This window comes from Coenobita brevimanus, chromosome 68, assembly GCF_032717465.1.
Source record: "Coenobita brevimanus isolate Jiangsu-jjx chromosome 68, ASM3271746v2, whole genome shotgun sequence".
In the NCBI taxonomy this organism is placed as follows: domain Eukaryota; kingdom Metazoa; phylum Arthropoda; class Malacostraca; order Decapoda; family Coenobitidae; genus Coenobita; species Coenobita brevimanus.
The window spans coordinates 9,931,266-9,947,473 of record NC_137021.1 but is presented as its reverse complement, the minus strand read 5'-3'; the positions used below and the strand labels follow the sequence as shown (position 1 = coordinate 9,947,473).

Below are 16,208 nucleotides of genomic sequence, written 5' to 3'. Positions count from 1 at the left end.
CCTTCCTCCAGTTCTATCCAGTCTGCCTCCTTCCCATCTTTCTCCAGTTCTTCCTCTCCTACCTCCCCACCATCTTCCTCCAATCCTATCTAGTCTACCACCTCTCCATCTTCCTCCAGTTCTGCTTCTCCTACTTCCTCCCTGTCTTCCTCCAATTCTATCCTGTTTTCCTCCACCCACCCACACAGGCCAGCTGCTCCTTTTGCCACCTAATTTCCTTTTCCTTTCCCTTTCCTCCCCTTCCTTCACTTCTTTCCGATTTACCTCCGCCTGTTCATACACAGGCTCCCATCCCTATTAATTTAAGCCTCCTTCGGTCAGTTTCCTCTGACCGACCTTTCCACAAAACCCACAGACCCCCTCTTCATCTCCTTTCCTTTCCCTACCCCTTTCTCCTCTCCCTCCAGTTCCTTCCCTTCTAACTCTGCCCACTTACTCACATACACCCCTCTCCCTATTAACTTCTCCTGCTTGAAGTCATTTTCCATCCTTCTCCCTTCTCTCACTTTCCCATCGACATTATTTCCCACCTACTCTTCCCGTTCAGTTTCCAGTTCTTTCCCATTTACCTCTGCCAACTCCCTCCCACACACGTCCCTCTCCCCATTAATTTCCCCTGCATCAACCAGTGTCTTTCCACTGTATATTTCTCAGACCAAACTGCCTATTTTCCTTTCCCCTTCTTCCTCTCCTCGTGTTCTTTCCTATCTTTCCTTTCGCGATCTGTCTCCAGTTCTTTCCTACGTACCTATACCCATTCACACACACGCGCCCTTCTTCCTATTAATTTTTCCTTCTTCAGCCAAAATTTTTCCTTCTCTCTTTTTTCACTCCTCTCCATCTTCTACCTCCATCGACATTGCTTCCTTTTTCCTCTTCTTCCTTTGTCTCCAGGACTTTCCTACCTGCCTCAACCCACTCACACTCATCCCACCTCCCACTATTAATTTCTCCTGCTTCAACCAGTTTCTTTCTGCTGCTCATTCCACAAATCATAACAACCCATCCCCCCATTTTCACCTAATTTCCCTTTCCCTCCACTTTCTTCCACTTTCTTCAGCTCTTTCCTAGTCTACCTCCAATTTCTCACACACACCCCTCTCCCCATTCATTTCTCCTTCTCCTTTTTTCCACATATCTCACCTTTTTTACTTTCCCACTGACACTCTTTCCTTCCTCCTATTCCTTTTCTGTATACAATTCTTTTTCATCTGTTCTTGCACTCTCACACGCCCCTCTCCCTATCAATTTCTCCTGCTTCAGCCAATTTCTTTCCTCCGATTTTTCCAGGAACCAGAAGCAGGGAGTGAGAGAGTGAGTGACCGCTGGAGCCGAGGACACACTAACTTGTTGCTCGGGGAAGTTATTAGGGGAAGTTATTAGGGTTCGCACTTGGGCCAAACTCGATGTAATTTGGCCCTGACTTGATGGGATTTGACGTGAATTAAAGTGCAAGAATCAGCGTGAATTAGAGCGCAAAAAATCGACGTGAATTAGAGTGTAAGAATCAACGTGCACTAGTTTAAGAATCACCTCTATTTGGCTTGGATTAGAGTGCAAGAATCACCTTTATCTTCACGTGAATTTGAGGGCAAGAGCCACTTTGTTTTCAAGTGAATTAGAAAGCAAGAATCGTCTTCATTTTTGCACACTTTCCTTTTTTTAATCTTACATTTTTTTTTTTCTTCTGACTCTGGGCACAGGTATGACAGTTCATTCCCTGACGCCCAGCAGTTCTACGTGCCACACTTTGTCATATGCCACAACGTAGGCTCTAATTCTTGCTAGAACCTTCAAATTCTAAGTCTGGTGCAGTGATGTAAAGGGGGTGTTTTTAATACATGTCGCTAGGTTTTGAGTAAGGTCACAAAGTCTGTTTTAGCGAGTGGACATTAGTAAATCCTCTCCGTGCCCCAGCCTGGAATCAAACTCACGCCTTTCCCACATGTTAGAATTACCACGGGTTTATTTATTTATTTCTCTATCTATCTGTCTATTTATTTATTTATTGCTAAACTGTATGAATGACCAAGTTTGCCTCTAGCGAAGGATTTAAATCATAACTAAATTCTTTATTAATGTAATGATATAATAATTTTAGGGTGTTCCTCAGCCCTCTTATCACCGGGACATCATTGGTACACCTTTCAAAATGAGGGCATTGATGAAGGCCGTATCTAACCACATCACTTCGAGAAGTCACTTTTATGTGAATCAAATGGTCTGGAGATATTAAGAATAAATGAAAAGTACGTCATTGGAGTGAAGTGGCCTATGTTTGACACATATTCCTTGCTGCAGTTTACGGACAAAAGTAGAAAAATACAAAAAAAAAAAAAAAACAGTTCGGAAAGAAACTCAAACAAGAATCCGCGGTAAGCGTTTCCTAGCAGATAAAAAAAATCATATATATATATATATATATATATATATATATATATATATATGTTTAAGCTAAATATTTTTGCCAAAAAATTAGACAGATATATTCGTGCCTGGAAGAAGAGAAAAAATTTAGAAAAGAATATTTATGCCTGATTAATGTTCTTACTTTAATTTTTTTTATTCCTTTATTTTTGTCGCCAGGAGCTGGTAATGAGCTGACGATAAAACAGTGAGAGGCAATTAGCTGGCTTGATGGCTAATGACGGACTCGGGCGTAGCGGGCGAGTGGCTTTGGGGAGTGCCGTGGGGAAGTGGTTAGGTGACTGGTTTAGGGGGACTTGCCTAAGGGGAGTGGCATTGGAACTGGCTTATGGGGATTGGGTTAAGGGACTGGCACAGGGGAATGACTTTGAAAGGCTGGCTTAGGTGATCGGCTTAAATGACTAGATTAGGGGGCTAGCTTAGGGAACTGGCTTAGGACAGTGGCGTAGGGAGACTGGCTTATGGGGAGTGTCTTGGCCAAATTACTTAGATAGGGGGACAGGCTTAAGAGGGGAGGCTGTCATTTCGTTCAGGTGAAAGTGAGTCATGGTAAACAGAGAGTGCATTGTATATTACTTAGATTTTCAGAGATTACTACAGTTAAGGTGTGAATTGAGAGAGAGAGAGAGAGAGAGAGAGAGAGAGAGAGAGAGAGAGAGAGAGAGAGAGAGAGAGAGAGAGCAACGACCCTACAAAGAGGCACAGAAATACACATAATTCCCTCTGAGAAGTTCCTGAAGAGTTGACTTGAGCAGGGCAGAAGGAAACGGGGAAGGGGAGGAGGAAGAAGATGAGGAAGTGGAGGAGGAGGAAAAAGAAGAGGAAAGGAAGACGAGAGAAGGGAAGAGGAAAAGAAGGAGGGGGGACATAGGATGATAATGATAAGAATGATGATAATGATTACTAAAGATGAGTCGAAAGGGGAAGGAGAATGCAAGAGGATGAGGATAAAGAGACATGATGGTGGTGATGAGGATGAAGAGCAGGAGGAGGAGGAAAAAAATGTGTTTTGAAACCTAATGAATTCTTGGTATATGTTTCTCTCTCTCTCTCTCTCTCTCTCTCTCTCTCTCTCTCTCTCTCTCTCTCTCTCTCTCTCTCTCTCTCTCTCAGAACTGGGGGGTTTAGATATAGCCGTCATTAACCCCTTCACTACGAGAGTATTCTCCTTAATAATATTGTTTGGAAGCAAGAATAAAGTGTAAGTCGTCGGGCTGAAGAGGCGAAACATCACTGAGCCTAAGGAGCAGATAGACCTCCTCCTCCTCCTCCTCTTCATCATCATCATCATCATCATCGTCCTATATTCCTCCTCCGCCTTCCTCAGATGGAGGTAAGCGCTCAGCAAAGAACCACACAAGAGAAGAAAATAGTAAATTGTTAATAAATAAATAAAAAGTAAACAAATAGAATAAACAAATAAAAACAGATACATAAAATAAATTAAATACGATATATATATATAAATAAAGAAATAGTCAAGTGAGTAAATGCACAAATAAATAATGAATAGTGATAAATATAAATAAGGTGAGATTATAGCGAAGGAAAAAGAAGGAAGAGATGGGAATAAAATGATAAATATAACTAAGCACACACTTATAAAATTATATAAAGTAAAATTATAGGAGAGGAAGGGAAGGAACAAGCAGGGAATGGAAAAGAAGCTGAAAGGAAAAAAGTGAAAGAGTAAGTGAAGCGAAAGAAAAGGTAAAAGATAATATGGATGGAATGAAGGAAAGAGAGAGAGAGAGAGAGAGAGAGAGAGAGAGAGGGGTGGTGAAAGATAAAAGTGACACGGAAAATGGAAGGAAAGAGAAGATGGCAGATATTCAGAGCCTCACGCCCACAACCATGTTTTGAGATGAGAGAGAGAGAGAGAGAGAGAGAGAGAGAGAGAGAGAGAGAGAGAGAGAGAGAGAGAGAGCCTTGTAGCTCAGAACTGCATAAAGACTAATTATAATCATCCAGCTTGTCTTCCTTCCCCTTCCTGTTCCTCCTTCTCTTCCCTTTTATTCTAACTTCTCCTCCTCCTCCTCCTGCTCCTGCTGCTCCTGCTCCTGCTCCTGCTCCTGCTCCTGCTCCTGCTCCTGCTCCTGCTCCTGCTCCTCCTCCTCCTCCTCCTCCTCCTTTCTTTTACTTTTTCTTCATGCTTTCATTTATCCTCTTTACCCTCTCTTACTCCTTTTTCTCCTCCTTCCCCTCTTCCCTTCTCTCCTCGTTCGTCTTTATTTCAGTTTTTATATTTTTCTGATTTTCCACTACCTCACACCTTCCTTGACCCCCCCCCCTCTCTCTCTCTCTCTCTCTCTCTCTCTCTCTCTCTCTCTCTCTCTCTCTCTCTCTCTCTCTCTCTCTCTCTCTCTCTCTCTCGGGTGAATGTACGAGCGAATTATAATTATTAACGCAAGATACCGGAAGGGGAAGGAAGAGGGAGGGAGAGGAGCAGGAAGAGGAAGACGAGGAGGAGGAGGAAGAGGAAGAGGAGAAGGAGGAGGAGGACAGAATAAGGATTGGTGGAGAAGAGGAATGAAAGCTAAAGAGAATGGACATAAAGGCAGGCGGGTTAGAGGGGAGTGTATGAGGATGGAGGGAGGGCGGCGAAAGGAGAGAGAGAGAGAGAGAGAGAGAGAGGGGGGGGAGTGGAGAGACGGAGGGAGGGGAGGAAAGAGGAGGGGGAGGGAAGGAATAAGTGAGTGGTAGGGAGGAAGGCAGCAAGAAAAGAATGGAGAAAGAGGGAGAGAAGCAGGGGATGAAGGGAGGGGAGGAGGAAAGAAGGAGGGATAGAGGGAAGAAGTGTAGTTAGGAGACAGCGGCCCATATAGTCGTTGGTTAAAGAAGCTCCCTAACACCTTTTCCTTAGCGAATCATTTTGCTTATTGCACCTTATTGTCTTCTTCTGTGTTACATCGATCCCCCAAACATCGCTGTACTCTGCATAAGCAACTTACAGGAGGATATTAATCAGCCATATCCAAAAATAAATCGCCAGGGAAAATGTGCTAGGGGGGATGGGAATACGAGTCAGAGCCTTCATTATCCCCTTCACTACAAGAGGTCCCACAGAACTGAATGAAATCGTCTGACGGTAGCAGGAAAAAAAAGGATCATACGGAGGAGGTGACGAGAAAATATAACTGAGTTTGGTCAGAGATATTGTAATGCGTAACCACCCGACACCGGTGACTTATTTCCTATTTTATTCTTGCTTCCCTCAGACGATTTTGTCAACTAAGGAGAGATTTTTACAACTGGTGGGGTTAGATACGGCCTTCATACATCCCTTCGCTACATGAGATCTTTTCTCAGTTGAAGAAAATCGTCTGTAAGAAGCAAGAATACGGGTTGAAAATACTGGATTGGAAGGGTTTAACCTCTTTGACCGCTCTTTATTTCTCTCTGCGGAGCTACATCGTCGATGGTAGCCAAAATGTAATTCCTAGGTGTCCCAGTTTCAGAGATGAGGTGTTTGAATTTCTGTCAGTTGAACAAAATCATCTGCTGTTATACTCTTTTCACTTTAACTAGGCCTAAAATTACCATCCTTCCACCCTGAATGCGCAGTTGTAGCAATAGATGAACACCAGAATATGATGCTAGTGAAAGAAAAGTACAGTGGAAAGGATGTAGAGCCACAGTATTCATTTTTCTGACACTGAACAACGTGAAACAAGCTGGAATAAGACGGAAATCTGGGCCAAGTTAAGGTAAAAAGACTATAGGATTTAAATGAGTGGAAGGAGAGCATTGAAAGGGTTACTGAAAGATAAATGCAACCCTAATAGCTACAGAAAATACCCTAAGGAAAATAATATCATATGGAGGTTGTAAAAAATGAAAGAGAAAAATTATATAATCTGATTTAGGAGGCTGAACCCAAACTATAGTCAAAATTTCCCGCCAAATAAGTTTAATTAAGTAGTGTAGGAACCCTTCTAAAAGTAATTAAGGACTGCTAGAGGCTAATTAGGGAGGGAAAATAATTGCTCGTTAGGGCGTCTTTCAGTTATACTCTGCCTGTTTCGGAGCCTTCTTCATTCGTCTATTATTATTATTATTATTTTTTTAGTCCTGGCTGCTTCCTTTTCCTTTGCATTATGCCTGCTCATTTTCCTTTCGTTCTTTTCTCCCATTTTCTCTATTTTCTTCCGTTCTTTCTCCTTTTTCTTTATGCATCCATGCATTAACTCTTTCGTTCGTTCGTTCCGTCGTTCACTTGTTTGTTCGTCCCTTCATTCGTTCATTCCTTCCTTCTTTCCATCATTAATACATTTACGGTATTTATTTATTCATTCATTCATTTTGTTCCTTTCATCCTTCCTTCCTTCCTTCCTTCCTTCCTTCCTTCCTTCCTCCCTCCCTCCCTCCCTCCCTCCCTCCCTCCCTCCCTCCCTTCCTTCATTCATTACCTGATAGCCTTGGGTCGATCACACACCACCTATATTCCCCCCTGCCGACTGTCCTTCACTCACTGTCCTTTCTTTCTGTTATTCTTCCTTCCTTTCTTCCTTCCTTCCTTCCTTTCTTCTTTCCTTGTTTACTTGCTTGCTTGCTTGCTTGCTTGCTTGCTTCCTTCCTTCCTTCCTTCCTTCCTTCCTTCCTTCCTTCCCTCATTACCTGATAGCCTTGGGTCGATCACACACCACCCATATTCTCCCTGCCTACCCTCCTTCACTCGGTGTCCTTTCTTACTGTCATTCTTCCCTTTCTTCGTTTTTTTCTTTATTAGATCATTGTTTTCCCTTCTTAGGGGCGCATACTTCAGGCAAGGGGGAGGGCATACTTTGGGCAAGGAGGGGGGGGGCGCATACTTTGGGCAGGGAGGGGGGGGCGCATACTTTGGGCAAGGGGGGAGGAGCACCCTCAAGGTAAAAGAGTTAATAAGTAGCTATAAACATTTGGATTTTTGCAGAGAATAATTTGAGAAGAGCATTAACGTTTATCTCTTGTTATATAATTAATCGTCAGCCCTCTTTAAAATATTTCATGCTTGTAAATCATAAATAAATCGATAAAGATAGTAAAGAAACACGGATCTTCAGTTACCGTGTCAACTTAGCACAGTTTAAGAATATGTTTAGCCGTCAGCATATAAGCATCATATTTTTTCAGTTCAGTTGTGTCACGCTTGCCATATTGTCTTGGGCTGCGTGTGTGTGTGTGTGTGTGTGTGTGTGTGTGTGTGTGTGTGTGTGTGTGTGTGTGGTTTACTCTTTCAGGTCATTTACAAGTCACCGAAAAAAAATATCCGCTGCTTACTTTATTATGATTATGATGATGATGATGGTGATGATGATTTTTATTTTTATTATTATTATTATTATTATTATTATTATATTTTTTGCGGACGTATAATTTTATGAAGTTTAACCCACTGACCAGACAAAAGTGAAAAAAAATAGCGTAAAATCCAGTATGAAGAAAAAAAAATGTAATCAACCTTTTTTTCATCAGTGCACAGGTGATAAGTGTAATGATAGAGGGACGACTATCAATTCTCTCTCTCTCTCTCTCTCTCTCTCTCTCTCTCTCTCTCTCTCACACACATTATCTTGTAAGAAAAAAAATGTAGGAGAGGGAAGCGATGTCAGATTATTTGGAAATTAAGGGGTCGTTGTGACTGAACACTTGGGAAACACTGAATCATTTAATTTTTTTTTTATCAGTTACCCATCTCTCTCCTTCCTTCCTCCCTTCATTCATTCATTTATCATTCTTTCATTTTTCTTGTCTTTCATTCCTTTCCTTTTTTTTTATCCATTAATTCCTTCAGTCACTCATCAGCTCCTTCCTTACCACCTTCCTTTCTTCCTTCCTTCCCTTCTTCCTTCCTTCCTTCCATCCTTCCTTCTTTCCTTCCCTCTATCCCTCCCTCCCTCCCTCCTTCCCTCCTTTCTTCTCATCTTCCTTCCTTCCTTCCTTCCTTCCGTATGTCTTTCATTTTTCCTTGACAGACAACCCCGATATTGTGGCTACGTACTTCCTTCACTTCCCTTCTTTCTTTCTTCCCGTCCTTCCTTCCTCCATCCCTTCTTTCCCTTCCTCTTTTCCTGCACTTTTATCCCATCTGCCTTTCTTCATCTCATCCTTCATTCTTGCCTTCCATCCATCCTTCCTTCCTTTTTTCCTTCCTCCTTGTCCATTCCTTTCCATCCTCCTTTTCTTCTTTCCTCCTTCCCTTTCCTTTCACTTACACTCTCTTTAATCCCTCTCCACCTTCCTTCCTTCCTCTCAGTCTTTGTTCTTTCCTTACTTCCTCCCTTCCTTTCATCCTTCACTTTGATCAGTATTGTGGCTCCCTTCACTCTCCTTCCCCTTCTTTCCTTCCATCCTTCCTTCCTTCCTTTCTTCCTTCCTTCCAGCCTTCCTTCCTTCCTTCCTTCCTTCCTTCCTTCCTTCCATCCCTCCTTCCTCTTACCTTAACCCTCACCCTCCACCACCATCTTTTATTCAGTTTCCCTCAGACTCTCCACACACTCACTCCTCTTCCCCTCCTTCTTCCTCCCCCTCCCTCTTCTTCGTCCCCCTCCCTCCCCGTCCTCTGCCATGAGCCCCTCCACACACATTCACTCCTCCTCCCCACCCTGTCCCTCACCCTCACCGTCATCTCTCCTCCCTTCATCCCTTTCTTCCCCTTCCCCACCTCTCCCTTCCCTTGTCCCTTCACTTTTCTCTTTCTTCCCTCCCCCCCCCTCCCATTCCCCTCACCTGCCCTCAGCTTCATGCCCCTCCCCATATATTTCCCATCCCTGTCAGTTCCCTATATCTCTACTCATCCCCACCTACCTCCCTCTCCCACTCCCCCATTCCCCACTCCTACCACTACCCCTTCCCCTCCCCTCCCCTCCCCTCCTCTCCCCTCCCCTCCCCTCCCCTCCCCTCCCCTCCTCTCCTCTCCTCTCCTCTCCTCTCCTCTCCTCTTCTCTCCTCTCCTCTCCTCTCCTCTCCTTTCCCCTCCCCGAGAACTATTATATTAACACACCTGATGCACCGTCCTATTAAATTTCATCTGACGAATTGACTCAAATGATTACGTCCTTAGCCGTCTTATTGGCGTCTTAGGAGCTGATTATAGGTACTTTGTAGGGGAAGAAGACAAGAGGAGGAGGAAGAAGAAGAAGAAGAAGAGGAGTACAAGGACGTAGCGTTTAAAATGGAACACTGTAGATAATAAGAGGAAGAGGAGGAGGAAGATGTAATGCCCTGATGTAATGAGGCACGTTATAGGATCCCGAGTTGAAAGATGCGCCTTTAGGTTTGGTCTCATGTCGATATGACGAATTTGAAAGGAGTTATGGCGAAAAAAATATTTGAACCCGTCCCCGTTTTTTTTTTTTTTTTTAATACATTTTTGGGGTCCTACAGCCTGGGCCTTTGCCCAATTTGACCCAAGATTTAATCAGGTGATCATGTCATAGCCCAACATCCCTCTGAGTTTAGTCAAAATCGCACCAGTAGCTTTAGCGTAAAGTTGTTAATAGACAGACAGACAAGCAAACAAACAGACAAACCGAGTGAAAACAATACCCAACCCCGAGCCCCTCCGGGTCGGGGACGGGTAATTAGGAGAAAGAAAGAGGAAGAGGAGGAGGAGGAGGAGGACTGAGGAAGCAAATGGAAGAGGAAGAGGAGTACAAGGACTTATTGTTCAGAAATATGAGGAAGAGCAGGAGGAAGAAAGAAGAAGAGGAAGAATGGGGGGTAGATGGATGAAAACTAGGTGAAAGAAAGGGGAAGAGGAGGAAAGTATGGAAAAGCCAAAAAAATATAAGTAAGAAGAAAGAGGAGGAGGAGGAAGAAAGAGAAAGAGGAGAAGGAGGAGGAAGAGGAAGAGGAGAAGGAGGAGGAAGAGGAGGAGGTGTGCAATGAGGCAGAGTTTAAGATGGAACACTATGGAGAAGGCATAATTCATCTCTCCTCTTGAAGGCTCATTATCGATAGCCCCCAAGCCCACCTCGCTACACCACCCTTGTCAACACGAGAGAGAGAGAGAGAGAGAGAGAGAGAGAGAGCAGAAGCAGTTGGAATGGAGAGGAAAGTGGGAAAAAAAAGAGGAGATATATGTGAAAGAATAATTGGATGGAAAAGACTGAGGTATTAAGGAAATGGCTGAAGGAGAAGAAAAGCTAAGAATAAATGGGTGTGTAGGAGGGGGTGAGGGAGAGGGTGGAGGATGTGTGAAGGAGGTGGAGGGGGGTGGAGAGGAAGAGGGAGGGAATAGGAGAAGGAGGGGGAGGGAAGTGGTGGAGGATGTGTGGTTGATGGAGTGTGAGTGTGGTGAAGTGTGAATGAGGTGGAGTGTGAGTGTGGTAGAGTATGAGTGAGTTGTGTGTGTGTGTGTGTGTGTGTGTGTTCTGGAGTGTAGCGGTGTGTGAAGATGGAGTTACATTGTGGGTCGTGGCAAGAAATCTGTTTACCTTGAGATTTCCCTGTCCCGCTTTCGTCACATCTTTATCCTTTATTCTCCATCCCTGTATTCTTTCTTTAATATTTTTCTTACTTTTCCTTCTTTAACATACTCAGGTAGATGTATTGCTTGGACATAGTATTAACTGAGTGGTATTGGTTTTGATACTGGATGGTCTTGGTATTTGTGGTTGGTATTGGGTGGTGTTGGTATAATGATTGATACTGGATGGTGCTGATATTAGTGACTGGTATTGGGTGGTACTGGTATTAAGGCTGGCATTGAGTGGTATTTGTGGTTGGCATTGGTTGGCATTGGTATTAGTTATGATTTTGGATTTGTGCTGTATTGGTATTTGTGATTGGTACTGGTGATTGGTTGTGGGTGGTGTCAGTGGTTAGTATTGGGTGGTACTGGTATTACTGGTTGGTAGTGGATGGTACCGGTGTTATTGGTTGGTAGTGGATGACATTTGTACCAGTAGTTGGTTCTGGATGGTATTGGTATTGGTATTGGTATTAGTGGTTGTGCAGAGGTGATAAGAGGCGTAGAATATCGATTAAGTCCTTCAGCCAGACGACGTAATTTTATAATGGGAGAGCATTGCTTGAAGTGGCCCGGTCAGTCAGTCACGCCTAAGGATTTTTCACTGACCGTGCTTCACTTAACCTCCATAAAGATTTTCACGCAAGGTTCTTCACTAGCAAAGCCCCATGTGGTGCTTTCGTTCCTTCCGTCCTTTCCTTCCTCCTTTCTTCCTTCCTCCTTTTCCCTTTCCTTTCTTTCACACTTTCTTTAATCCCTCTCCGCCTTCCTTCCCCCCAGTCTTTGTTCTTTCTTTTCTTCCTCCCGTATGGTCCCGCATCTGTCTAATATTTCTTTACTTGTTGCTTTGTTTCTTCTGCTTCTTAATGATTATAATTAGGTCAGAAGAGATTTTTGGGACAGTGGGAATTATGTATATCCTTCAATATACCCTTTACTACTAGGGTATTTCCACAGTCTTAATAAATCGACTGATAGCAGCAATAAAATAAATAAATAAATAAATAGATAAATAAAATATCTCCATGTTGAAGGGGTTAAGTGCCGTTTTCTAGATGGCATAGAAGGCTTCGTTGCACTTCTTCGTTGGCAGTTTATTTTGCATATTACGTCTTCACATTTTCATATACATCCATTCATTCATTCATTCAGTCAGTCAGTCAGTCAGTCAGTCAGTCAGTCAGTCAGTCATACATACATACATACATACATACATACATATATACATACATACATACATACATACATACGTTATATCGTATTAACATCGCCATAAGTTACATAAAAAAACATTCAGGGGGATATTAGGGTGTAATGTGCAGAATAAATCATTTAGAAAGAATAATTGCGGACTCGTCAGAATCACTTGGAATACTACCACCCAAATTCCGACGCCACATTCCCGTGCTTGAAGAAACATTACCTCCCACAAACTCTCCAGACCGTGAGATTTCGTAACGCCTCTTCCTCAGCGATTTATTTTGAACATCTCATCATAATATTCTTAAATGTATGTTTCTAATGCAAAGTGTGTCGATATTAAGCAGGTGTACGTAACATGCAAGAGAAAGTGAGGTGTCGGATGGAAAATAAATCGCAAAGGAAGAGGCATTACGGTACGAAATTTGTAAACCATTCGTGTAGGCTGTGGGTTGAACTGCTGAGACTGGTTATTTTTATATAGGTCGATTTGGGCGTGTGGATTGTAGAAAATAAATCGCAAAGGAAGAGGCATTGCGAAATATCCTGGACCATCCGTCTGGACTCAGGGGTGAACTGCACAGACTGGTTAAATTTATCTAGGTCGATTTGGGCGTGTGGATGGGAGAAAGTAAATCGCAGAGGAAGAGGCGCAACGTGTGGATGGTTGCGTGACTGAGAGGAAGGGACCCAACACACATTGCTCCACACCACCACACGCAACCTTCTATTTATAATCCAGGTCTTGTTTCAGATCTATACTCGTTTTACACTATCTTGGCTCAGATTTTCGTCCCATTGCAAACTATCTCACGTAGCTCAGTGGCAACAAAATACAATGCTGCATTTCCACATCTTTTCCATAGCACTTCTTGTAACTAGCATCATGTTCTAGTGCTATGCTCTTGGCCAAGATTTTCGCCCTTTTACAGACTATTTCGCTTAGCTTAATGGCAGAGAAAGACACTATTGCATTTCCACATCCTTTCCATAGCACTTCTTGTGGCTAGCATCATGTTTTAGTGCAATACTCTTTTTACGCTATCTTGGCCGAGATTTTCGCCCCTTTGCAGATTATTTCGCGTAGCGCAGTGACAGAAAAAACAGGACTGCAGTTCCACATTCTTTCCATAGCACTTCTTTGTGACTAGCATCATGCTGTGGTGCAATACCCTTCTTACTTTATCATGGCCAAGATTTTCGTCCTTTTGTAGACTTTCACGTAGCTCAGTGGCAGAAAAAGACAATATTGCATTTCCACAACCTTTCCATAGCACTTCTTTGTGACTAGCATCATGTTCTAGTGCTAATCAGTTGCTGTGAGTGAACACAAAAAATTAAGAGATGACAACTTTAGGCCAAGTTAGAATAAAACGGGTATAGGTACGAACTTGGGTATACACTAGCAACTGCGTCCAGATGTCTCGTGGTAGACCCGTTAATCGAACCAGAGGAAGGAAACTCGTAGGTATTTGTTTTATATATATATATATATATATATATATATGCATTTTTGGTCTAGCTGGATGGAACTGAGTGGTGAAATTATCAGGCCATGTAGCTTTTTCATAGGGCGGACACACGGCGATTTTTAAGATCACTCGCAGAAAAAATTAGTAAATAAGTAAAGGAACAAAAACGATTTCTAGAAGGAGACGTTACCTCTACCCAAACCTGCTGAACTTAAGCAAACATTCCGAAGTGAACTACTTAATGGACGCACAAATCCGGCTTATGCAGATGACAGGCCAACAGAGCGTTTGTAGGAGCCTTTGCACCACACTGGCAGCTGGAGGACGTATTGTGATAACTGAAGACGCTAAAGTATGGACAGGCCCTCAATTCTCACGTTAAGTTCTGAAGCGTGTGATGATGACTAAACTCTGCATTATGGAGTGGAGTTTTACCACATATAACAATTACAGGTGTTCCAAAATTATAGGAAATAATTAGGGGCTTGCTCATATCTTCGAACTCTTAAGTTTTAGTACGATGGCAGTGAATTCAGCTCACTTACGCAAAAGACTCGAATTCGTTTTTCAGTGCGGTGTAACAGATTACTACTTAACTTTAAAACAGGTAGAACAAATGAGGTGTAATTTCAAATTGACTATACGGCATTCCACCAAGAACGTAGGGGCCCTCAGTTAGGCCACCCAGTGCAGGTATTTAAAGCAAGAATGACAAGGTATTCGTCTCTCAGTGACATCAAGTGAGAAATATAGACAAACCACCTCTTGAAATAACGAGTACACTCTTACGGGTCCCATTCAGTTGGAGAGTCTTAATCCATTGCACCACCAGGCATCTGTTTGCTCGTTACATATTTACCACTCAACGTATTAAATGGCTTTCGTGGCTAAAGGAACTAGTTTCCTTATCACACAATGTACAGTCGCCTGAATTTGTAACACTACATCGAGTGAGTGGATGATGGTTCGACTCATCCCTCCCCCCCGTCCAGTGAGGTATTCATCATTTTAAACAGTCCACCAGACGCTTTTGTTTATTTATTTACATTATTATTATTATTATTATTATCATTATTATTATTATTATTATTATTATTATTATTATTATTATTACTATTGTTATTATTATTATTATTATTATTACTATTATTATTAACTTTGAAAGGGTGTGCATTAATGAAAAGGATAATGAAGACTATCCAACCCCTCCGGTTCGAGAAGTTCTGCCTAAGCTGAAATAAATAGCCTGGGGATTGCAAGAAGAAGAGGATAAGTACACTCGTAGGGGTGCGGGGGTTAAGATGTTCAGAATTGTTCACGGATAGTTAATATAAAAGATGGACTTGTTCGCGGGGGATTAAAATGTTCAAAGATATAGTCAAACAGGAGAAATGTTCAGAAAGACATCATCAAGGGTATTAAGATGTTAAAAAAGACATGTTCAAGGAGAGTTAAGGTGTTCAAAGGACATGTCTACGGGGGAGTAAGATGTTAAAAAAAAAAATGCATGTTCACGGGAGTCAGGATATTAAAAAAGACATGTTCACGCTGGATTATGATGTTGATAAAGACATGTTTACTTGGAATTAAGATGTTGAAGAAAAGACATGTTAATGGAAAACTGATACGAGGATAAATGTTCACGGGAGATTAAGGTGATCAAAGACGTGTTCAGAGGAGGTAAGATGTTCAGAAGACTGTTCACGGGAATTTAGGGTGTTCAGAAGACATGTTCAGAGGAGGAAAGATGTTCAGAAGACTGTTTACGTGAGTTTAAGGTGTTCAAAAGACATGTTCAGTGGGGCAAAGACGTTCAGAGACACCGTTCACTGAGTACTCACGTGGTTTGAAGCGGACGATGTTAGAATTGTAGATATCGGCGGAGTGATTGCAGGTGAGGAAGGCGTAATAGGTCGTGTTGGGACTGAGGTTGGCCAGGCTGATATCCCTCGTCTCCGTGCTCACCTCCGTCTGAACCTGCATCGCCTCCGTCATGGGCCCGTAGTGCAGCCAGCAGGAGGTGATGGGCTGGCGGGAGGTGAGCAGGGAGGTCACCCACGTCAGCACTGCTCCATCACCCGTCACCTTCGTCACCGTCACCTTCAGCGTGTCCGTCTCCCATACTGCACCTGTTGAAGATGAAGCACAGGTTAGGTTTGATTAGGTTACGTTGAGTAGTTAGAATAGGTAATTAGGTTAGAGTTAGACCAGAATGAGTTACTACATTAGGTCAGATTAAATTACTCATTAGGTAAGACTGGAATATGCCATGTTATGCTTGCTTATGCTAGATTAGATTAAGGTAGAGATGGTTATTTTCCTGTTTGCTGAGTTAGGTTGCGTGGGTTAGATTAGAAAGTGTTAGACAAGGTTAAGTTGAAGTAATATTAAGTTAGGCTGGGATAGATTACAGAAGATTAGGTCGTCAGGTCAGTTGAGATGAGGCCAGGTCAGATGATATTAAGGCAGGTCATATTAGATGAGGCCAGGTCAGATAAGGTGAGGTTAGGTTAGATAAAATGGTCAGGTCACATGAGATTAGGTCAGATAAGATGAGGTCATGTAAAGTAAGGTGAGGGTAGATCAGATAAGGTGAGGTCAGGTCAGATAAGGTCAGGTCAGATAAGATGAGGCTGGGTCAGATAAGCAGGCCAGAT

General features: G+C 42.7%; 1 protein-coding gene across 1 annotated transcript in view; it reads right to left on the bottom strand.

Moving 5' to 3' along the window:
- The window catches only part of LOC145405822 (uncharacterized), a 152,641-nt gene that overhangs the window by 38,910 nt on the left and 97,523 nt on the right, over positions 1-16,208 (bottom strand). The window contains exon 2 of the mRNA XM_080277061.1: positions 15,393-15,692. Coding sequence (XP_080133187.1) covers positions 15,393-15,692 — 300 coding nt within the window. The remainder of the gene's footprint in view (positions 1-15,392; positions 15,693-16,208) is intronic.